Below are 24,153 nucleotides of genomic sequence, written 5' to 3' on the forward strand. Positions count from 1 at the left end.
TTACATTCAGGCAAGCGGTCAGACCCTCGGGGGTCAAGTGAGCGGTTCAAAACATCTCGTACACGAGTGTGTGTTTGATTGTAATCGCTCCTGTCATGCCCTGATGTTATTTGGGCCCAGCCTCGGGGAGCTGTTCGTCATTGAGTCCTCCAGCACCGTCGGACAGCACTGAGGTATACAGCCGAGGACACACAAGGGCTAGCCGGGAACGCGTGGCACAAGGAGACCCTCTGATTGAATAACCGAGGTCTGGTAAGAGAACGTGTTACATCTTCAAATACAGCTGGGGTTGAGTTTGTAATCATTTGCGTTATTTGTGCGCTTGACTTTAATTCACACCGGACTTCAAGTTAACATTACACATGGATGTAATACTAGAAAGACTGTTTTACATAAGAAATCCTCCTAAATCATTGTTGTGAGCCGGTGACCGAAACAAGAATAGATGGGCTGGTTATTTACAGAAAGACTCAAGCACGTAAGTACCACGATCTCTTAAAGGACTTGGCGTTTTAAAGTTATGATTACAGCAATGATGCATGCAAATGCTGCTTTAAAGCAGCATCGTTTTATTTACAACTCTTTTGTGGCAAAACCAACATAACCTACAATATGCCCTATATAACATTAAACCACCTTACTCTGAAGATTCTAATTAACTGCAAGACAGTAAAGTTAACTTAACACATTATTTGCTTACTAACTCTCAACACCTCATTACTTCAAAGTATGTGTTCCTATTTGTTTACAGTAGGATTCCAATGTTATGGATTGGTATGCGTTTTACAAACAATTAAAATTAACTAATATATGGCACATCTACATTTAAAGCTACACTTAGCTTTTTGGATATAGACTATATGGGAAATAATTATTACTGATTATACTAATCAATTGATTGATTGGTCCTGCATGTTGGCAACATTTGAATTAAATATGATCCACAGTTAAAACTTGACAATAACGCCCTGCCAAATTTAAGAAATTTGATTTCCATTTTCAAGAACATTAGCAAAGTATGTTTATTATAATTTTGAAGCCAAAAACATGAAAGACGCCAAGTTCAGCCGCTGGATTGGAAATTGGTTAATACTGGACCAATGAAAATATGCTTGACCAAAGAAGGTGTAAAAGGTCAAAAAAGTTGGCACTGTTTTTATTTGGTTAGGCTCTTGTATTGTTATTTTTATTAGAGATGGGTTAGCAATAAGGGGAGGGGGGACTGGTGAGCCAGGAGAAAGTAATCAATATGGGTAAATTCTGCATGAAAATGTCATACTTTATAGGGGCTTGCATGCCCATGTTTGAAAGCGGCCAAATATTGGTATCAAAAAGTTTCAGTCGAAGCATGGGAACATGGCAACTGACCAGGTTTTGTGATCACATCTATTTAAATCTTAAATCTTGGGAGAATTACTTTTCAAGCTATTTATTTAGCCATAAGTGTATCATCTTTTTATTTATTGTTAAATTGTATCTCAAATCTAATTCAAACTTATGCAGTTAAACACATTTTATGAATTGTTATGTTTTCCTTGTTAATCACTTTGGATGCAGTTGTGCGTGCCAGGCTGTATTAATGCAGTTTCATTTCTTGACAGGATATAAGCGGTGGTGTAAAAATGGTCGAGAAAGTGGGCCACATTAATGTCGCCATGCTGGACGACATAAGCCCCAAAAACGGACTGAAGGGTCCCACTTCAACCTTCAGCTCTACACCCTGTAGCGCCACCGTCAGCTTCCACAACATCCAGTACAAAGTCCAGCTGAAGAGCGGCTTCTTCTGCGTCGGGAAGAACAGCCGTGTTACCCGGGAGATACTGGTGGACCTCAAGTACGCTTTCCTCAAACCATTTTAACCTCCTCAACCCAACAGATACCCTAACCTTAACCTCGACTTACTATAACCTCCATAATTAACCGAAATCCTCTCCAACAACTTGAACCTCATTCAACCTTAACCTCCTCAAACCTCAACAAACTATAACCTCCTGAAGTGATTTTAACCTCCTCAACCCAATCATTAACCTTGACAAACTATAACCTCCTCAGCTAACCGCAATCTCCTCCAACAACTTCAACCTCAAATTACCTTAACCTCCTCAAATGATTTTAACCTCCTCGATCAATCTTAACCTTAACCATCTAATAGCATCTATGACATCAAACCTTAACTTTAATCTCAAACCACTTTGTCCTCAAATCCTTGTAACATCCCACGTTCTCTTATCTTTACCCTCTCACGCTTTCTCTCTTAGTCATTTTTTTCAAAAACGTTTTGTATGGTCTTTAAGAGACCAAGAATAAAACGTAATGAGCAATTTTCTCTTCTTAGAAATGTGTTTTAATGATAATAATTATTGTGTAATATTTATCACTGTTTTTCTCCCTCCAACTTCAAATAGATTCAGAACATCAATAATATTACAACAGAATAAAAAATACTTCTTCAAATACAGATCCTGTTTCTAAACTGACGCATGAAAATTGACTATTTTCTTAAACATGTGTTAAACACACCAGACATTTCCCATGAAAGAAGAAGGCATCTTTTCAATCTTGGACCGCTTCCCGCCTTGGTGTTAATTATGTGATATTAAGCATGGGTTCCTGCATATAATCTCTCTACACTAAATGATAGGGCCACCTGCCAGGCAGTCAAATTAAACATTGTGTCCTTTCCCCAAAATCTCTTCCATCTTTCCAATGTTTTTGTCGGAAACGTTTTTTGTGATGTATCAGCTTTAATGCTATTTTTGTTTTTAAATATATGTATTGTTGGACATTTAGACTATTTGATGTACATTGTAAATGCATGTATATTCTTATCACCATATTTTGGTTAATGTCAACTTATTCTGTGTTAGGATATGATATGATTGGTTTGAACATGTTTTTTTAATCCCATCCAAAATTTGGGAAGGAAGACAGGCTAGATGGTTAAAAGGGGGTTGGAATGAAGTTTAGCAAATAGGACAGCCGGTTGTAATAGTACCTGGGCCATATACACAGGTATTGCCGCCGTCATAATATTAATTATAATAATTGGTAAATGTTTCCTCTCACAGTGGGGTCATGAGACCCGGGCTGAATGCCATACTGGGACCCACTGGGAGCGGGAAATCCTCGTAAGTACGACGCTGCTTTTTACAAACCAACGGTGCTGTTTACGAACATGGAAACGTGGTACCACTTTCATGGCTACCCCGATGTCATCCGCAGGTTCCTGGACATTCTGGCAGCCCGGAAGGATCCGGCGGGGCTGTCCGGAGAGGTTCTGATAGACGGAGTGCCTCAGCCGCCCAACTTCAAGTGTCTGTCAGGCTACGTGGTTCAGGTTGACTATTATTATAATTATACAGTATCTTGTGCATGTCAGTGTAAGCATTAAGACCATCAATATAATTATCGTTTTTATTTAATTTTTTTATGATTCACAAGTTAAACATAAATGGTTTATTTCTTGTATGATTATTTTTTTGTTTGTTTTAAATGTGGTTGTAGAAATGTAAATACGGAATATAAACATGAACATTATTGTCGGTTGACACAAACAACTTGAGCCTAGCATGCAAGGACAACAGTAGCTCCCCTTGCTCACCTCTCCGCCCCTTTTAAACCGCACCCCGCGCAGGACGATGTGGTGATGGGCACGCTCACGGTCAGGGAGAACCTGCGCTTCTCCGCAGCGCTGCGGCTGCCCAGCTCCGTCTCGCGGGCCGAGAAGGAGGCCCGGGTCTGCCAGCTGATCAGAGAGCTGGGGCTCACCAAGGTGGCTGACTCCAAGGTAACTCACTCTCGCCGTTACTCCTAATATCATCTCAGTTCTCCGGCTCATGTCTGGGATCCTATTAATACAAATATAATTTAATCTAAACTCTCAATCTCCTATCTCCTTACTTTCTCCCAATGATGAAAAAATATCTATATTTTCCTTGACAACTAATATCTACTCCTTTATCTCATCTCTCCCAATCTCATATCTCCTCATCTGTCTTCCTTTCATCCCTCCTCTCTTCTAATCTCATCGATCCTTGACTCATCTCCTAACCTCACCTGATCTGTCTTCATCTCATCCCTAATTCCCTCTCTCCTAATCCTCTCTATCCTTGACTCCTCTTATCGCCTCTGATATCCTTATCCCTCCTTATCCCCTAACCCAATCTCCTCCTTGTCTCCTCACCTCCCCTCTTTGTGTGTGTGTGTGTGTGTGTGTGTGTGTGTGTGTGTGTGTGTGTGTGTGTGTGTGTGTGTGTGTGTGTGTGTGTGTGTGTGTGTGTGTGTGTGTGTGTGTGTGTGTGCGCCAGGTGGGCACCCAGATGATCCGGGGGATATCAGGGGGGGAGAGGAAGAGGACCAACATTGGCATGGAGCTGATCATGGACCCGTCCGTGCTGTTCCTGGACGAGCCCACCACCGGCCTGGACGCCAGCACCGCCAACTCTGTCCTGCTGCTGCTCAAAAGGTCTTCACCAGGACCTCCCTCCGCCCTCTGGGAACGAGCAGTACACATATGCAGATAGCATCCTTTCCCATGCTTTAAGATAGGGTGTCACTTTTTTTGAGTGCAGGTATTCTGGGCTGTGGTCAGGATAGTGTAGGGGTGAGGGTTGTGGATGACATTCTTATGAATGACATGTATGCCACAATAAACAGAAAAGTGAACTGCTTTGGACAGAACCTCTGCTCAATGAAAAAAATGGTTCAAGAGTAAATATCTTTTGTATATACCGGTACTGTATGCTATTTGAAAGACTTTATGTGAAATTTGCACTTAGCAGTTGTGTACCTAACTATAGGCAAGGCAAGGCAACTTTATTTATATAGCACTTTTCATACACAAGGCAGACTCAAAGTGCTTCACATATAAACATTGTTATACAATAAAATAATAGATAAGTAAAAGAAAACATATGCAAAGAAATGAGTAAAATAGAAAGTGCAATGTATTTAAGATCAGATCAACAGTCTCTCTGGTATCCGCGTCGGGACTCCAACCCGACCTAAAAGGAACTTGGTACTTTCTCTGGGACTCCAACCCGGATTCTAGTAACCCTTATCCTTTCTCTCTGGTATCAGATCATGTATCTTTCTGGTAAAAATAGAAAATTTAATTGAAAGTTAAAAAGGCTTTTTAGTAAGTAAAATTGAAAGTGTAATGTATTTAAGAAAGTGAGAAAATTAAATTGAAAGTTAAAAAGGCATTTTAGTAAAATAATGGTAAAGTATTTAAGATTTAGCAGAAAGCTAAAGCAAACATAAAAGTCTTCAATCTTGTTTTGAAGGTGCTCAGAGTTGGGGCAAGTCTTAATTCCTCAGGGAGTTTATTCCACCTATTTGTTGCATAGTAAATAAATCCTGCTTTCCCATGTTTCGTGTTTACTCTGGGGATAATTAACAGATTGGTCTCAGAAGATCTTATTGTTCTAGAAGGCTTATGTAGTGGAAGCATATCAGTTAAATATTTTGGGCCTAAACCATGTAGGGATTTATAGGTTAGCAACATGATTTTAAAATCAATTCTCTGACCTACAGGAAGCCAATGTAACGATTTAAGAATTGGTGTAATATGTTCAAATTTTTTGGTCTTTGTTAAAACTCTAGCAGCAGCATTCTGAACAAGCTGAAGCTTCCTTAGTTTGTTTTGGGAGACCTGTAAGGAGACCATTGCAGTAATCAAGCTTACTAGTGATAAAGGCATGTACAAGTTTTTGTAAGGGGCAGAATAGTGTAATGGCCAAGTTCTGTGTTTGAATACCAATGTCTGCAATCAACCAGCCGGATTCCTTGAGCAAGAGGCCCTCACCTCTATTTGCTCCTTAATGACACAAGTTTAAAATTCACTTTAGGTCACTTTTCATAATCGAAACTGCTGAATGTTTGAAGTAAGGCATAACGTGCCAGCGTCTCATGTTGGTTTTGTCTTTGCAGAATGGCCAATCAGGGACGGACCATCGTCATGTCCATCCACCAGCCGCGCTTCTCCATCTACAAGCTGTTTGACACCCTGACCCTGCTGGTGGGAGGCAAGATGGTCTACCATGGACCCTCAATCGACACCTTGGACTACTTCACTAATATTGGTGATTCAAACCGCTATCTGAAACACCACATGCCAACTTTAAGCACTTTATCATGGGGATGCATGACCTTTCATGGTTGTGGTCAAATGTTTATTGGAGGCCAATGGGTTGTATAAGATGATGGGCTGACTGCTGTTCATCATGAAGTTTCATTCACCATAATAACATCTGTTCTCCCAGGCTACACATGTGAGCCTCACAACAACCCTGCAGACTTCTTCCTGGATGTGATCAATGGAGACTACCACGCTTCTACTCTTGCCACGATGCAAGGCACTGAAGGTAATGCATCACATTCACACATATAGACACGCACTCACTAAAATACTTTTTCTTTCTTAACCACGAATGCATTACTGGTTAAAAAACATTGATGTTGATATGAATACTGATTTAAGATGATTGTTCACGTCTTTAAGTCCAATTTAATTTCTAACACAATCTATCACTCAAAACTTACTCTAGCCGTGAACACCATTCTCGTGGTCGTCGTTCACATCGTGTCTCCGTCCTAAGCCCTAGCTGGGATGGGGGGGGAACAGAATGCGCATGGCCACCAGGCGCCTAAGGCCCATGACAGTCACCCTTCTCCTTGTCTCCCCCCCCCCCCCCCCCCCCTGCCTGTGTCTCCCTGTAGAGGTGGCGGTGGAGGACCTGCGCAGCTGCAGGCAGAGCGTGGAGGACCGCCTGGTGGAGGACTACCAGACCAGCAGCTGCTCCGCCGCCACGCGGGCCGAGCTGGAGCGCATCGTCCAGGGGAAGCACCGCAAGGCACCCTGCACGGCCGCTGCCGCCGCACGTACCGTCACCTACAACAGCTCCTTCTGCCACCAGCTCCACTGGGTCCTCAAGAGGACCTTCCGGAACCTCCTGCTAAACCCTCAGACCTCTGTGGCCCAGGTAAGGCTTCGGGATCGCTGGTGGTCCACCTCCCCCACCCCACCTGTGACCCCATCTTTAAGGTCTGATGGTTTAATACCTTTGTGCACCTGCACCTATCTTTTTCTAATATTATACCTGCGTAAGCGCTCAACATCTACCGGAATATCAATGTTCAAGTGACACTGCCAAGTGAAGTGTGCACATTGTGCCACACTTTGCTGCTACAACACGTTATCATTACCGCAGATGGTAAAGGTTTTGCCCCTGGCTGCAAATCCTTTTAGTCTGTTTTGTGGGACGCTCTTATGAGACCAAATTATAGAGTACAAAGAGGTTTTGTCCGTTTCTTTAATTTAGTGCCAAATCTCAGTAGTTTATGAGTGCTATCTCTTGTAGCTTATCTATTGGTAAACACAGATCCTGCATTGGGGATCCAGAGTCCAATCCAAAGGTTTTGCTGTGTTTCACAAACTTGTTTTTTAATTTGATGTGTTTTGGATCCCTGAGCCAAGACTGAATGAATGGATGGCACTAACTGAAAAGATTGTTTTTCTTTCAAAACTTGTATTTTGTCAATGCTCCCGGTTTCCATGAGCAGTGCCAACACCTGGGAACCTATTCTGTTGCATGGAGATCAGAACCTTTTGTTAAAGAGATGAACATCCGAGAACATGGCACACCGGAGATCTGGTTGTTATGGGGAGGCTAGGAAGGGGGAGTGTTGCAAGGAGGATCAGGGGGGGGGGGGTTAGCCTCATTAGCTTTCCTGTGGCGTTGAAGTACCGCCAAAAGTCTCCTCACTTTAGGCATTATTAACAGCTAATTGGCCCCAAATAAGAGTCTGAGTAATCCCGTTGGGGGGGGTCCGCGCCCCATTAATCGGCTTTGGTGACTGTTGTGACCCGGCCCTTGGCTGTTGAGTCCGGGGATCTGAAGTGATATCATATCAGCCCCATCAGAGGCCCCCAAGGCTGGGGGCCATCACATGACCGAGAGGGGGTGGCGGGGGGGGCCTCTTCCACATGAAGAGCTGAGGGGAATGAGGTTGAACCTTTTTGGCTTATTGCCCTGGGAACCGTGCAGGGACCCCCCCCCCCCCCCCCACCCTGCCACTCAGTGAGGTCATGAGGTGCCTCGCTGGGATTAGAGACGCGTCCCCCCGCTCTCCTCTCGCCCCCCCGCCGGGCACGTCTGGCGGACGACTTCACCCTCCGCTGGGCAGCATCACACGACCCTGCCAAACCCCTGTGTCGCCTTGACCCCGTCAACTGATTAGGTCAGAGGTCGTCCCAGGTAGGATATCAAACCCGTTTCCCCCCGCCCTGCCTCTACGAACGAAGCCATGGCATGTTGGTCAGCGGTCTTACAGAGCCAGTGAACCCAAAACCGTTTTAGTTTTTTTTGACGTGGTCATTTGTGCTAAATGATGGTAAACATGGAAAGCTATGACATTTTATCACTATTTCTGAAATAAGTCCCTGTTTAGAGGAAAATGGGGTAAGATCTTTGGCTTGTTGTTTTTTGTTCCATTCTCCCCAAAACACAATGTGAACATTCTTCTTGTGACATCTGAGTGAATATTCCGAGGTACTCGGCCGTCACAAGCAGGGAGCGACGGCGGCGTGGTTTGTGTGGACGTGTGGAGCTCTGTTGGGGTAGTGGTTGACTCCTGCGTCTGAGAGAAAGTTTTGCTTTTCGGACACGTATAGTAAAACGCTACAGTGTGTGGCGCCTTTCATACACAGAACGATAACGAGCCTCCCTCTTTCCTAAATCTCTACCCCAAAACCCACTTTTTTTTAAAGTCGAATTCCAGCTGAAACGGTAGGTTCAATGGCTATTTAAAGCCCTCGAGGCAATTTATGTTGGAGGCTTTTTTTGGTCATATTTTTGGTAACTCTCTTTACATCATGACCACAATCAATTTTAATAATATGATCTGACAATTAAATAAATATCTGCTATCAGTGGCTGTCGCAGGCCTGTAATAAAATCGTCATTTATTTTGCCCAAATGAAATTATTGGATGGCGTTCCTGTCTTGTCTACATGCCTCCACGGTTGCGTGTGCTCACAGGCAATGCGTGTCAGTGCGTGTATTGCTATGCAGACCTATTGCTAAAGCTAGCAAGCTACTCACGTGTTTTGTGGAAGTCGCTTTGGAGGAAGGCCTGAGGGGAGGGGTGACATTTTTACAGTCGGATAGTTTCAAAGTTTCTTAGGAACTTTCCGAAACCGACGTGACCAAAGTTTCCTCTTCTCGCAGTTTGTTTCAAATTACATACCCTACCTTTAAATGATCATCTCACTTTCCACTCAAACTAAATAATGCCAATGTGTTGTTTTCACCATTTGTCTGATGAGCATCATCCACATAATGTCCTCGTCTGTGTGTCTCTGTGTGTCTGACCAGGTGGGAGTCAGCCTCTTCCTGGCACTCATCGTAGGGGCCATTTTCTTTGGGGTCAAGAACGATCAGAGTGGCATCCAGAACAGGTGGGAAACGCTATATATCTGTGTATTTTTTCGAAACTTTATTGTTTCGCCATTTCAGGGTTTTGAGAATATTGATGTGGTTTTGACATTTTGTGGATTATCTCTTCCTGGGTTTCGAACTTGTTAGCAATGTTAACGGAAAACATTTTGTTGCGGCTTGTTTTAATCATTATGCTTCGTTGTGCGTTTGTATTGATCCCCTTCCTCCCCAGGTTTCCAGGTCTTTAAATGTAAATATAAATTCCAGCATCACTAATCCTCTTAGCACCGCTTTGATCAGTACCCTCGGGCACAACCTGGTACCCAGACTAGTCACTAGCCAACAGAGCCCAACATTTTCCCTTCAGAGTTCTTACTCTTACTACTTCTCTTCCCCCTTCCTCCCTCCATGATTTAGTCTCAATAAATCTCCACGATACTGACCTTAAATACTCGTCGAGAGTTCAACTGATTCTAATGTGTTCAGCTTATACACGCACCTAACGTGCTTGTCCTTTGTATGCAAAGGTCAGAACGCATGCAGGTGTCAAAACATGCAGCCCTTCACAGACTGGCGTTGCAGTAAGGTCAGCGGGTCCTCCGCAGTGTGGTGGTGAAACCATCAAATATATTGAATGGCAAACAATAAAAAGTCAACCATGATCCGATTTCATCATTTGAGTCCCAATGCACGTGCTGCTTATATTTGCAGAAAAATGCAAAAAACACATCGACCCATCATTTGTTGAAACCTTCTGATGAAGCCTTCCCTTGTTGAGCAGCCGCCCCTGTGACCTCTGACCTGTGTCCTCGTGCAGGATGGGCGCTCTGTTCTTCATCACCACCAACCAGTGTTTCAGCAGCGTCTCGGCCGCGGAGCTCTTCATCTCAGAGAGGAAGCTCTTCATGTATGTTTGCTTGTTTTCGATCTGTAAAGTATAACTACATGTCGTCATTTATTTTGCCATTATTGTGAAAAATAATTGTACGTATTGTTCCTATTATTATAATTCATATCATTGAATGAATCCAATAGGCACGAGTACATCAGCGGATACTACAGAGTCTCCGTGTACTTCCTGTCCAAGGTCCTGTCGGACATCTTCGTCCTGCGCACCATCCCCGCGGCCATCTTCAGCGTCGTCTCCTACTTCATGATCGGTACCGTCTCTTTACCTCTCTCGTTATTTACTATACACTTGGCAGTCACTGAGCAGACGTGTGTGTGTGTGCGCGCGCGCACACACACACACACACACACACACACACACACACACACACACACACACACACACACACACTAGTATAATATACAAAAATGTAATGCAGGGCTGCAGGTCTCGGTGGAGGCGTTCTTCATCTTCATGCTGACGGTGACCCTGGTGTCGTACACGGCCACCTCCATGACCATGGCCATCTCGGCCGACCAGAGTGTGGTGGCACTGGCCAACCTCTTCATCACCATCTCCTTCGTCTTCATGATGGTGAGATGAGGACGATGAAGATGGATGTACTTTGGAGGAAGGGAGTTGGGATTTGAGGCAGTTGGTGTTGAAATGTTTCTTTATTTTGTGTGTGCCATGGTTGCCTTAATTTGTGTGTGTGTCTGTCTCTGTTGGGCTGTCTGTCGGCCTCTTTTTCTCTCCATCTCTCTCTCTCTGTCGGTGTGGAGGATTTGGCTCGCTATGTTTTATTGCATTGTTTATTTTTGTGTGTGCTGTGGTTGCTAATCACTTGAGTGTTGTTGTCTGGTAGATCTTCTCAGGGCTGCTGGTGAACCTGCCCAGCATCATGGACTGGCTGGCCTGGCTGAAGTACTTCAGCATACCCCGTTATGGCCTGGCGGTCAGTCACTGATACAATAACACGAATTTAGGCCTCTGCACATTTATCAGACAAATGACTGCGGTGTGACCAAAATCGCTCTGCACCGATTTTGCAACACAGTGATTTTGCTCTGCGGTGATTATGCCCTGTATTCTATACCAATACAGTAGCTTTTCCAGAAAGTCTGTGGCATGATAAATATCAGCACAATGGTAATCCACCACTGGTACAGGTTGAACCAGATGCCTTCTATAAAAAAAAGTTGCCAACCAATTTGACCGTTTTAGAAATTAAATGTCTTCATCTCAACAGCCTTATTTAAATCTGACCATGTCAAATTCTATTTTAATTTTACATGGTGGTGAATCACCGGTATTAGGCTAGATTGTTTGTGAAACAAAATTGTTTTTCTGGCACCTATTCAACCTTGGATAAAATGTTCTTGCATCCACATGAAACTGGTCTGCAGCTAGCTTTGGACACTATCCAATCACATAGAAATCTTTTGAATAACGCAGAATCATTGAATTTCAAAGGCTTCTCATGGACTCATTAATTTGTTATCTGCAGCTTTTCAATGCAAAACACTTAAAATAAAGTTTATATCAAAAGATTTTCTTTGTTTGTCTTTGCAACTTTCCCGTGGGGGTCCTTCGGGTAAGATTTGATCTACTTTATATGTGGGATTTGTTACTGCAGCCTTCACATGGGTATGGCCTATATACAGGTTGGTTATTTTCAATCCTTAGTTGTTAGCAAGTGCGGCTTGTGTACAATGTGGCCTATATTCTTGTAATTACGGTAAAGAGTATCCATGTGCTCTCTCTCTCTACAGGCCCTCCAGATCAATGAGTTTGTGGGTCTGCGGTTCTGCGACACTCAAGACATCTGGACCACCAACTCCTCCTCTCCTGGGAATCACAGCAGCCCCCCCGCTGGGCAAGTGTGAGTGTTGCTCTACGGAAATTAAATGGGAATGAATTCATGATATAATTATGATATTATAATTATGTGCTTTTTCCTCCCAAAAATAGTGTGAGGGAAGGTCTTGAAAGAAAAAATCAATATCAACCAAAATGTAAATATTGTTGTAGAAATTTAAACTCAAGGAAGGGGATCAGGTCACTGCCAAATAAATTATAGTTATTTAGAACTTTATTCAAGTAATACAAAAGCCGAGTTGGTCTGCAGAACACCTGCCTTTCGAGCTTCAGCACACCGTTTTCGTATGCTCGCTGCTGTGATTCCTCCATAATCTCCAGTGCAGGGTTGTTATCCATCAATGCCCATACATGGTTTCACAAACAACCAACTTCCGTTGTTTTCATTATTCTGGGATTTTCTTTTACCATATCATCTAATTTATCAATTTCCTCGTCTGAACATTCTCTAACTTTGTGTCAGGCCCTGTCATGCATGTGTCATTTACATATCTTGTTGTTAAAGCCCCGAAGACAACTGTACAGTCTCTTCACACCAGGGGTGTAATCTGTCCCTGAACAAACCGTATAGATGCTTTGTTTATCTGAATCTCTCCGGCTGATCCTGCTTTGAGTCACCTAAGTCCCCAGGCCTGAATATTAGTACACCCTGGTGGCATAGAACATAGGACGACTTTTCTAAGAACCAAGTCTCTTCAGTAGACTGTGTTTTCTCCACTCTTGTGTCATTTCATATTGCATATGAGGCAAGATATTGATTTTAATCCTTCTCGGGGTAATGTCAAATTCTCCCAGAATTTCAAATCAAATGCCAAGCCATTTAAATGATAAGCATTTTTTTAAATGTTTGAATTCAATTTAATAGCATTCATTTCCAAATTTCCTCCTTTCGCCAAATTCCAAATCTGCTGTAGTTTTCATGCCATTGCTAATTCGGTACACTCATTAGCACTGAAAGATTATTATTCCTTTGTTCACGGTGACAAAAGCTGATGATCCCTAATCCTGGTAGGGTATTATGGTTTTAGTCACCCTCCAACCTCTCTGAATTGGCCTCTCCCGGTTAGACTTGAGTTATTGTAGTTTATCAAACTTGCTTTTTGGGATACACAAATCGAACTTCTTACAGGGTTTCATATTAAAGTTAATTTTGTTAATGCTAGTGTGTGGGCCTAACAGGCCAGAGCTACTGGGTTCCCCGATGTTGGTCCTACCTGTAGGCATTCTTGAGCAAGAAAGCCGAACCTACACCTGTTCCTTATTACCTGTCTTCACTTTGTGTGCTGCTTTGGACAAAAGTGTATAAAGAGTAATCAAGTTTGTTTAGCCTTTTCCAGTAACATGCATTACCTCCTACCAACTCTACATTGATATGAGTTATGTTGAATCTTTTATGAAAGTCACTTTTTGATGAAAGCCCATCTGCTGCTAAGGGACTAACTAGTGGTGGTAACATGTCTAAGTGCTGCATTGCGTTGTTGCAGGTGCACTGGGGAGCAGCAACTGGACTACCTGGGCATCAAGTACAGCCACTGGGGCATGTGGGAAAACCACCTGGCTCTGACGGTCATGATGGCCATCTTCCTTATCATTGCCTATCTCAAACTCAGATTCATCAAGAAATTCACCTGAAAGTGTCCTTGTGGTAGAGTAGAAGTGGCAGTTAGCCAACAGTCTCTTCCAAATCTCTTGCCCCTTAGGAAACATGCCTATATGCTGCACTTGTTTAGATCCTTTTTTATATGTGAAGAATACCTGAATTGTTCTGTTTTGTTCTTTAAATGTTTTTGCATTGTTCTCTAAATTGTTAAAGTATGTTATGGTCACAGAAAAGTCAAAGTATTAGTTGTTTGAATGACATCTGCTGCAGTTTAGTAGCCATTTCGATGGTTCTTGATTAGCATTTTGTATGTGAAGTTTGTTAAACAGTTTTTTTAAATCATGTAGATGTTTATACCCTTGTTCTTAAATGTGTCAAGGATTTTATAATCAGTATTAAAATTCCTCACTGCCAAGTATTCAACCACTTATAATCTAGTGGATGCCTTTCTTACATTCGGAAATTACCATCTATATGACATTTGACATATTCTAGTCTAGTGGCCTTCCACAACAGTAGGTAAATACAATATATAGATAACCAGACTTTTAAAGTCGAGTAGATTGCCTTCTCTTACAGTAGGGAAATTCTATCTATACAACAGAAAAACAATTAAGTGTAGCATTAGATGAATGTTATAACACTTTATTTTGAAAAAGGAATGTATACAAATCAAGCTACAATAATAAGGCCCATTAGGCCTGCACTTACAAAATAAAAGCATGGGGTTCCCATGAACACTAGATGCACTCCAAATTGAAGTTTGTTTCAAGTTACAATATGTATCATAAACTGAAGTGGTGGATAATACAAATACAATGTGATTAGATATGACAAAGTTCCACAATCTATGTTAACAATACAATAAGACACCAAAATAAGCAATTAATTAAATCCTCGCTTGATATTTGGAAAGTTAAAAATGGTATATAATAAGCCATTTTATCTAATAAGTCGTAACTGCATAGGTTTTGACTGAAATTATCTTGTAGGATGGAGGATTTGATCAACTATTCAAATGTAATACACTTATTTCCCTTTATCGTTTGGTCAAATTTTACAATTGGTATACATCAATAATAAAAAAGTAAGTCAGCTTTTTTTAAATAAAGGCTGTTAAAGCAAATTAAACACTTAAAATTTAACATAAGCTTGCAGGCTAGGGAAATTGTATAAAATGTTCTATATTTGCATTTAATACTACAATGGTTATGCTTAATCATTTGGTCAAATGTTACAATGGATATACAACAATAATTAAGGCATTCAGTTTTTTTAAATAAAAGCTATTAAAGTAAATTAAGTAAAATGTGATATTGCATCAACTGGCCTTCCATTTTTGCATTTAATACTGAAATGGCTTCACCTTATAGGCATTTTATAACAAGTATCTTGTTTTGCTTTTCTCAAGAAAAATAATATCAAGATAATTTTTGACTATGTCCTTTGGGCGTACCTCATAATACACATCATTCACAGCTCAATATTTCACCCACTGTCAAAGTCTTTTATATGGCTACATAAAATACACGTGATTGCAAGAAAAAAAGCCAAGAATAAACCTTTGATAATCCCTTTGGCTGCTCCGATGAGCAGGAACAATGACGATGGTAGAGACATTTCAGGGAAGAAGAGCGAGAGAGAGGGATAGGACTCTTTGCTAAAACGCATTCCAAAACAGGTCCAAAATGGTCGCCGCAGGTCTTCAAATATGGCCGCTCCCGTTGGCGGCAGCTTCTGCGCCGTCGAGCGAGAGCGATGAGGGCGGGCGGGGCCTGGGGGTGACGGTCTGGGGGTGGCCCACCTGGGAGACCGTGTCGTTGGACTCCCATCTCTCCAGCTCCTCCCTGACCAGCCTCTCCATCTGCTCCCTGTGAACCTCAGAGTCACGGCCCATCCTCTCGTCCTATTTGCCGCGAGGGGGTTAGACGGAGAGATCAGGGTTCATCTTGAAGGTTTAGAACCTAAAGCACTTCATGACATGTGTAAAGAATTGATGTATTCTGTGTAGTCTGTTTATTCTGGTGTGACCGAAGAACATGTTAAAGAGACGGGACGGATCAGTTTTCCCTACACTTAAAATACATCTACAAGAAAATAAACACGTACACAAACATCATGATACAGTGGTGAACAAAATCTAAGCGAGCCCACTACCAACGTAATGATTTGTTTAATAAAGTGTTGTGTTTGTGTCTGTGTGTTGAGCATGAACAGAATGTTAGTTTAGCTCCGGGCCCTCACCTCCATGACCCCGTCCAGGAGCTTTCCCAGCACATCCTTCCTCTTGGTCTTGGCCCGCTCCATGGCCTCCAGCTTCACGATCACCGCGTCGATCTTGGACACGATGCTGCCGATTGAGTGCTCCATCCTGTCCACGCGTCTCACCAGCCTGAGCCCGCGGAGAGGCAGTGTGTGTGTTAGTCCTCCTTGTTCTAAGTCATATTGTATGCGAGGTCCGTCATGAAGAAACAATGACAATTTGGGCAGAATGTAACACTATTGTGTTTTCCAACAGCAAATGGTTGATCTCTTCATAGGCTGTAGGTTACTCGTTTAGTCAATCATGTAATATTGGAGGTCCATTTCTCTGACCAGTTAAAGCTCAAGTTGATATTTATTGATCTGGAAGGTGGTATATTTGTGGTATATACTGCACAGTGAATGGATTCAGAAACATTCAGAAAATGTGGGCATTGCCTTTGTACAATTATAAATGATCTCTGAGAGCATCATTGTGTTTTCAAACTACAAGGTCAGGAGTGAGACATTTTAATGGAATAGAGCTTTTTCTAATAGTTACAGCACACTGCGTTTTGGTCCGTTTGAAATCCTTACACTTGAAACTCTTCATAGGCCACTCCCCCCGAGCTGCTCCCACGGCGACGAGAGCTGTGGCCGCTGTCTTCGTCATCGTCTTCCTCTGAGTCTTCCTGGGTCCGGGGGAAGCTCCTCCCACTAGTCGGTCTCGCTAGCGAATTGGGTTCAATATCCAAGTCCTCCTAAGTGTATGGGGAACAACACAATGATCATCTGCGGGTTTACATACGAGTTCTACCCAGTGGTTACTGATCAATCTACAAATGGCCCCTCAGGAAGGAATTCTAAGTAGAAAAAAAAAAAAGAGATGATCTCTCACTCTCTCTTTCTCCAAGTCGTCTCTCATTTGCTGATGCTCGTGCTCCGTCAACTGCTGGTCCCCGTCATGATCATACTTGGCGAAGATCGCTTGGATCTCCGCATCCGTATGCCCCTTTCTGTGCGTGGAGGAATGAAGGAGGATACTTTAGTCGTTTAGCAGACACGATTGTCAGCAGCAACTCACATGGAATGGGTCATTTAGGAGCAGGGGAAGGGGTTTGGCCAGCTTTCTCTAGGATGCCTAAAGGTACACTAGGGAAATCGGGGGATCAAACCCAGTACCTTATGGCTAGGAGTCACGTGCCCTAGCGACAACGCTATCCTGCAACCAAGAACAAGTCGGTCAGGTTGTGGTCACCCTTTCAGATCCTGTCGGAGCTCATCGAAGTTCATCTTTCCTCCAGCTTGACGCAGGCTATCGGAGATGTCGTCCACAGCTGTCTTTTTCAGCCTGAGACGCATCAAGGCCTTGTTACAACCCTGGGAGGAACCGGGCAGAGGGCCAGAGTACGAATAGTTAATTTCGTCAGGTAAACCTTGGGCTCTGGTAAGAAGATCGTCACCAACGCCTCGATTTCACACTCCTATAAAGTAACCTGGAAGGGGAGGAGGGGGTTTACCTTCTTAATGAGATCAGTCATCTCCATCTCCGTCCTCTGCTGGGACATGTCTGCTTTCACCTCTGAGTATGTGTCGTTGATGATGGCCAAGAACATATTCTGGAGTGAAGATAACGCAATTATAATGAAGCTATAATCGAATAAATCGAAATAAAGGTTAATTTAAGGATTTAGCCTGTTTTTTAAGAACCCAGGATAATTGTTAGCATTGTCTCTGTTGAGATGTAAAGCAACTATGCGTTTTGTTCAACTCGCCTCCTTCCTGTAGACCCGTTTCAAAATTGGGCATGGACAAGATTCTGTGAGAATGCGCAGTTGGGAGTAATCACAGAATCAAACCTTTTGGTTCGGCATAATTGGAGAAAGCTTCCTAGTCAATTGATACCCAGCCAACCTCCAAATCTCTGAACGTATCTACTCCTCGAGGGGTGAATTGAATGAATGACAAATGCATGTTTTTATAAAAAATGAAAATGCTTTGAGACAAAGAGAGAACATTGTGTACCCACCATAAGGATGAAGAAGATGAAAAAGATGAAGGTGGTAAAGTAGACTGGTCCCAGGATAGGGTTAGTCTCCTCTATCTCAGAGAACTCAAAGTCTCCCAGGATGATGCGGAACTGGGTAAAACTACACGGACAAACAAGACAAACATAAAAAACCTATACAGCCTTTTGGCAAGAGGATATATATTGCAGTGGACGAAATTTTGTGGATGCCTCTGTCCGCTTATACAATAGCCCCTAATACAATAATGTGGATGCAATCGTGAACCCTAGTAGAAGAAAAGAGAACACAGCCAAATAAGCGACAAAATCAGCGTAGTTGTACATACATGCTGTTCTTGAAAGAGCTGAAGTCGTTGACCTGGGTGCCGAACACCAGGTAGGCCAGCTGGGCGTAAGCCAGGAATATGATGAAGAACATGATGGCGAAGCCCACCAGATCTTTGGCACAGCGGGACATGGTGCTGGACAGCTGGCTCATGGTCTTGTTCACGTTGATGAACTTGAAGAGCTGAGAAAGACAAATAAGCACCATAGTAATGAAATTCACAGACCTGCCTAGCTCCTGAAGTGCAGTATGCCTCCCTAGCTTCAGAGAAGTCTAAAGATCCATCTCTTCTGAAGACCCATCTCTTCTGAAGACCCATCTCTTCTGAAGACCCATCTCTTCTGAAGACCCATCTCTTCTGAAGATCCATCTCTTCTGAAGACCCATCACTGGTTCTGAAGACCCATCACTTGTTCTGAAGACCCATCTCTTCTGAAGACCCATCACTGGTTCTGAAACCCATCACTTCTGAAGAGTGAAGACCATCACTTCTGAAGACCCATCTCTTCTGAAGACCCATCTCTTCTGAAGACCCATTTCTTCTGAAGACCCATTTCTTCTGAAGATCCATCAATTGTGAGGAGTGAGGACCCATCCCTTCAAGGAACATTCCATCCACCGACTTGTGTAAAGCTTTGTTATAGGCTGAGAAGGACCGGAGTCTACTGTCAAATTTGATCTTCCTGTATGTCTTATCGTGTGCAGGCTTCTGAGATCTGAGGCCCACCTTGACCCAGGAGAAGAAGACGATCACAGCCGCCACGTGGTTGAACTGGACCTGGAGATCGGCCAAGGATCTGAAGCTGGGGTGAGCGTCGTGATTCTCTATCAGGCCTCCGAGAAGGTTGCTCACCATGGACGTCCTGGTGATGTTCATTATGATAGCAACCACACTCAGCTGAAATAGAAATACAACATGGGGAAAAGTTATGAATTATGACACTGTAGTTGTTACAGGCAACAACAAGTAAGATATGAATTACAGAACATGAGGATTATATTTGCCCTGCAGTCTGAATTATGATTCAATATCAAAAGTTGGTCTCAACTACTTTTAATAACAAAAGATTAAATTGTTTTAAGATTCAGGTTCAACTTCTTCTTCTCAACTTCTATCATTAATCGATGCCTTGAATACAGGAGACCTCCCTCAAAGAGACGACTCGTTGCTGGGGCTCACCATGATCATAAGTACATCCATACAGTTCCACAGGTTCTTGAAGTAGTGCAGACGGTGGATGCGGATCTCCAGCACCTCCTCCACCACGTAGTACAAGATGAAGATGCAGAACGCCACCTCACAAACCCCGACAAAGTAGTCCCAGCTCGATGTATATCTGATCAGACGCACTGTTTGAAACTGCCATGAAGTGACGACCCCACCGGTGGCAGGGAATTCTACCAAAAGCCTGAACATATCAAGAAGAAAGCGGATTAACGACACACAGCCTTCTTATCACACAATTGCGTATTTTACCTACTACTAATATAGTAGGTAAAAGAATGGTAATAACACATTTTGACTGATCTTGATTATTATTATTTGGATAAATGGTTTACCTCTGTGTTAGGATTATACCGGCGATACATGGCAAATTAGGTCAACTAGCATCCTAGCACATGTGACATGCGACACACATCATTCAAAAGTGTTGTTTCTCCTCCTTGGACATCCAACCGGCACTGAGAGCCAGTGACATTTGGACAAAAGGGAGACTTTCTTTCAGCACCAGCTACCAAATCCAGGCCTACGATTGAGGGGCCTCGACCTGTTCAGATGCTAATCAATAAACACAGCGAAACGATATTGATTATGGCTACCATGCACAGGTTCACTTAACAACCAGTGTGTATTTGATAATATATTTGTTTATTTTCAATCTCTATTAGGTTTTCTATTGAATTACACATTGAGCAGCAAATTTCCCGCCATTTTCTAATGGCCTGGAATGTCCTAACTGGGTAAAAATCCTACCTTGCAATACAGAAGAGGTTGATGTTTCCATTGTAGACAGAGAAGTCGAGAAAGACGGCTCTTGTGCCTCGGTCCAGCCAGAGGTTGTCTTTGAGGAGAGCCAGCTGAAGGGCAGACTCCTCTCTGGTGCGGGAAAGGTCTTGGTAATAACCCCCCCCTCCATACGTAGACACCTGGCCCCAGTACCCACTCCCATTCAGCCGGCCCTCATCTGTATGCATCCACCTGTACACACAGCGAAGAGAAGATGACCATTTGGACAGCTGGAGTTGTTTTATATAATACAAAAAATACAATACGTTACAACATTAATTAGAGGGTATTGAATTTGGTGTGAATCTGGCTTTTTGAATAGAACAGTGAAGAGAAAGTGGGTTGAAAAAGACAGGAAATGAGATGTAGCATGAGACTGTGTGTCGGAATTTAACCTGGGTTGCTTCGTGTTAAATTGCCGGTGGATATTAAACTAGCTGTTGAGCCACCAGGCTACATGTTACTCTTTCGATCAAATGTAGGATTTAAACACTGAATTTAATTTTTTTTAAAAACCAACACTTTTCAAAATGTGTGAAGCTTCAACGCACGCCGTTCCGTTGTTGGGCCCAAAGGGGTTGGTGTCCTCGTTGCTGGGGGTGTAGATGTTGAAGCACTCCTGCACCTCCTTCCGGAGGTCCCGGTGAATGATGCAGGACTGGTTGTGCACCTTCACCTGTCGGAGACGAGGCACCCCGAGGAGCAGGTTCTCATAGTAGATGAGACTCTGGTTGTCTGGGAGACTCTTGTTGTTGTACCACACCTCCCAGTACATGCCATTCAGGAAAGGCCCCTCTGTGAACTGTTGGCAAGAAAGTTGGAAGCATTTTGTTAGAATATACAGAAATGGTATTTAGATTCATTTTGAGTGAGGGCAGGACAGTGTAGTGGTTTGAATGTTTGACTCCCAGAGCAAATGTGCTGGGAGTTGGATGGGACAGGTCTACCTTCCAGAAGTCTTCCATGGTGGACAGACTTCTAAAGGTGGCATGGTTCCCAGTAGACAGCGGTGTGTCGAGGAAGAGCTGAGACATAACTTTGGTGTAGTAGTACATGTTGGTGCTCACCATCCCATAGGTCACTGTGGAAGAGATAATCATCCATAAACACAGCGAAATGCAAGCAATGGACATGCAAATGTTCACTAAACAATCAGTATAAAGCTACAGCTAGCTTGGTTGTGGATTTGCTGATATTCTGCTGTAATACCTGAATGTCGCATCTGGATGAATTAAGTGTTATCTTATCTTCCAGAAATAGATTTAAATATACTGTCATGTATTTGATGTATTTGTTTATTTTCTATCTGTATTGTTATTTCTAATACTACACATTAGGTCATAAAAACCATCCAATGTTCCCCTTTTTTTCCCTTGGCTAACATAAAAAAAGAAATAGGAAAAAGTCATAAGCCAGTCATTTCCTGATCCACCCTAAACCTCATGCTGGCACCGTCCGTAGGAGCCTCAAAAGACTGGAGAAACTTCACCAATAGTCTTTCAATACACACCACTGAAAAGGTTTTTTTCAGTAAAACACTTAGCTATTGCTTCTTTTTTTGCACAGTAGGCAACTTGGAGTGGTAACATGCCTGGCAAGTTCGTTTTTCAGCTTCTGAATAACTCATTTAGATGTAGAGAAAGTCACTTTTTTTTATGGTCACCAATATAGTAGCTTGACTGTTCTTGAAACATTAGGTCATAACAGACTTCGACTGTGGTGCCTGAATACTTTGCCATCACTTTTTTTTATTGTACCAAGTAGTATGAGATATTTAACAGGCACTTGCATGACTTGCATTAACAGGCATTTGCATGATATCTGTGTTTACTTACAGATGCAGGTAATGATGAGAAAGCTGAAGTAGGTTAGCATTTCCCTCAGTAAGTTTCTCAGGTATCTTTCTCTGCTGCTGTCACTGTCTTCCATCAGATCTGTACCCCACAAAACTGCAACAAATAATAATAATAATAATAATAATAATAATAATAATAATAATAATAATAATAATAATAATGCACTATTATTATAATTAACATGTTTTAAATAGTAATGCGATGGTGTTCTTTATATCAGTTGGTAGATTAGCCAAAGTGAATCCAAGAGGTGGCCTACTCACTTCTGATTTTCTGGAGTATCTGTTTCATACAGCTCCGGTGTTCGTGCTTGTCTTTCCGCTGGGTATCCGCTGCGGATGAGGGGTACAGTCCACCGCGCTGGTTGTGGCCGCTGCCCCCGACCCCGGTGAAGCTACCTACGCCGCTGCTACAACTACTGCTCGAGGCTGTAGAAACAGATCTCCTACCCGGACTCGCTGGCGGCCAGTTAGCCTCCATGATCTCCTCTTCGGGTTCGAATCCCGGGTTATCCCGACTCCAGGCTTGCCGCGAAGGCGGAGACGGCGCACCAATGATTCCTCCCAAGCCCAAGTCCTGATGCTGGATATTCTCCATCTCGATCTCCAACTTTGAGTCCAATCTGTGCGGCGCGGAGCCGCTAGGTGTGCCCGCGGGGTTCCTGCCAGTTTGAGATTGTTGTGATCTCACTCGAGTCGACGCCATGGATAAGTGTCCTTATAGGGCACCGACCAACCTCAAAAATAAGATGGCTTTAATCCCGACGACAGTCTAGCCTATAGTTAAAGTAGCCTGCATTTCTCGCATTATGAAGGAAACGCATCCAGAAAACCGTCCAAACTTTCTGAGAACACGTCCAAAATATAAATGTTGACAAATTATTTCGGAGATGCTCAAGACTAAAGGCTACATTGTTGCCAACAATAAACTACTCACAAAACGAATTCAAACAAATCAATAGTTAAAAGAAGAAAGTAAAAAAAAGTGTCCAAGACCTGGCCACAGAGTTTGGTAGGCTATAACTTGACGTCGGGCTATAAACTAAAAGTCTGCAGAAGCAAAACGCGCCATCCTAATTTGCCCAGGTTCTTCCGTCCCGTTAAACTTGGACCGTTATAAATTGTCGCGGCAGGGGAAATGTCTTGTTTATGTAATGCAAGTAAAACGCGTTCCTCGTCTGGAGCCAGCCATCTTGTTCCTGGCTGTTCCTAGCAGAAAACCCAGATTCTGATTTGCTGAGGAATCCGGTTACATTATAGGTCATGGCGTCATAGATCTCAACATGGGACATTGGACAAACTTTTATTAACCTTGACTTATGTAGGTCTATATCGTCTCAATTACGCGGGTTCAATGAAGATTCACTTAATAAAGTTCGGTGTGGGCTTTCAATACAATTCATAACTTATGAAAGACAAAGTTTTTGTATTTCTTATTTCCTTTAATCTAAGGTATATAAACCCAAGGATTTTTGTACCAAGCATTTTATTTTAGTTAAAAAAAAATTGCAACGAACAATTGCCTAAGAATTATAAAAAAAAAAAGAGGATACGTGGGTTTGTAATTACATAACCACATCTGTTTGATTCTTCGGCTGCCATAGCAACAAGTGAATAGGCCGGCATGATGCGCGGGTGTCTGCCTCTGGTGTCTGACCCATGGATGCGCTGTGTTATGTGTCTGACATTAGAAAACAAAACAAAAAGGCTATAATACTATCTTATAATATTAAGATAATATCTAATAAAACGTATATTATGATGGTTATTAGTCATTATCTCTAGTTCTAATTACGACTATGTAAATGTTTTATTAACATAGCCTACTAGTCTACATTCGTGTTTTTTTATGAAAAGTAGAGAAAACTCTTGAGTTGGTCGATTTTTA

At 42.6% G+C, this 24,153-nt stretch overlaps 2 protein-coding genes across 5 annotated transcripts; one reads left to right on the plus strand and one right to left on the minus strand.

Moving 5' to 3' along the window:
* The first annotated feature begins 33 nt into the window (after window positions 1-33).
* LOC115540594 (ATP-binding cassette sub-family G member 2) lies at window positions 34-14,612 on the plus strand. Of its 3 annotated transcripts, none has more exons than XM_030352029.1 (16): window positions 34-252; window positions 1,602-1,834; window positions 3,069-3,128; window positions 3,223-3,337; window positions 3,635-3,787; window positions 4,308-4,465; window positions 5,932-6,083; window positions 6,264-6,365; window positions 6,721-6,983; window positions 9,378-9,460; window positions 10,258-10,347; window positions 10,476-10,600; window positions 10,769-10,923; window positions 11,195-11,284; window positions 12,102-12,211; window positions 13,692-14,612. In XM_030352029.1, the coding sequence occupies exons 2-16, from the start codon at window positions 1,623-1,625 to the stop codon at window positions 13,837-13,839; spliced, it is 2,016 nt and encodes a 671-aa protein (XP_030207889.1). In that variant the 5' UTR covers window positions 34-252; window positions 1,602-1,622; the 3' UTR covers window positions 13,840-14,612. The 3 variants fall into 3 exon arrangements, with proteins under 3 accessions (XP_030207889.1, XP_030207890.1, XP_030207888.1); XM_030352030.1 differs by having other exon boundaries at window positions 34-247; XM_030352028.1 differs by lacking the exon at window positions 34-252 and adding an exon at window positions 276-478.
* pkd2 (polycystic kidney disease 2) lies at window positions 14,437-23,499 on the minus strand. Of its 2 annotated transcripts, none has more exons than XM_030352027.1 (15): window positions 22,530-23,499; window positions 22,246-22,359; window positions 21,358-21,491; window positions 20,962-21,212; window positions 20,378-20,602; window positions 19,583-19,811; window positions 19,130-19,300; window positions 18,404-18,585; window positions 18,078-18,198; window positions 17,569-17,667; window positions 17,307-17,428; window positions 16,947-17,064; window positions 16,646-16,806; window positions 16,052-16,199; window positions 14,437-15,713 (listed from the first exon to the last, which is right to left on the minus strand). In XM_030352027.1, the coding sequence occupies exons 1-15, from the start codon at window positions 22,969-22,971 to the stop codon at window positions 15,513-15,515; spliced, it is 2,718 nt and encodes a 905-aa protein (XP_030207887.1). In that variant the 5' UTR covers window positions 22,972-23,499; the 3' UTR covers window positions 14,437-15,512. The 2 variants fall into 2 exon arrangements, with proteins under 2 accessions (XP_030207887.1, XP_030207886.1); XM_030352026.1 differs by having other exon boundaries at window positions 16,646-16,809.
* Window positions 23,500-24,153: the final 654 nt, after the last annotated feature.

This window comes from Gadus morhua, chromosome 3, assembly GCF_902167405.1.
Source record: "Gadus morhua chromosome 3, gadMor3.0, whole genome shotgun sequence".
NCBI lineage: Eukaryota > Metazoa > Chordata > Actinopteri > Gadiformes > Gadidae > Gadus > Gadus morhua.

Bases quoted from the DNA above. Each gene is read 5' to 3' on its own strand.
- LOC115540594 (XM_030352028.1), top strand. From the start codon at position 446: ATGGGCTGGTTATTTACAGAAAGACTCAAGCAC. The intron at 1,835-3,068 runs GTACGCTTTCCT...TTCCTCTCACAG, and splicing joins GAGATACTGGTGGACCTCAA to TGGGGTCATGAGACCCGGGC. The intron at 3,338-3,634 runs GTTGACTATTAT...CACCCCGCGCAG, and splicing joins TGTCAGGCTACGTGGTTCAG to GACGATGTGGTGATGGGCAC.
- pkd2 (XM_030352026.1), bottom strand. From the start codon at position 22,971: ATGGCGTCGACTCGAGTGAGATCACAACAATCTCAAACTGGCAGGAAC. The intron at 19,301-19,582 runs GTGAGCCCCAGC...TTTCTATTTCAG, and splicing joins TGGATGTACTTATGATCATG to CTGAGTGTGGTTGCTATCAT. The intron at 18,586-19,129 runs GTGGGCCTCAGA...TGTCTTTCTCAG, and splicing joins TCTTCTTCTCCTGGGTCAAG to CTCTTCAAGTTCATCAACGT.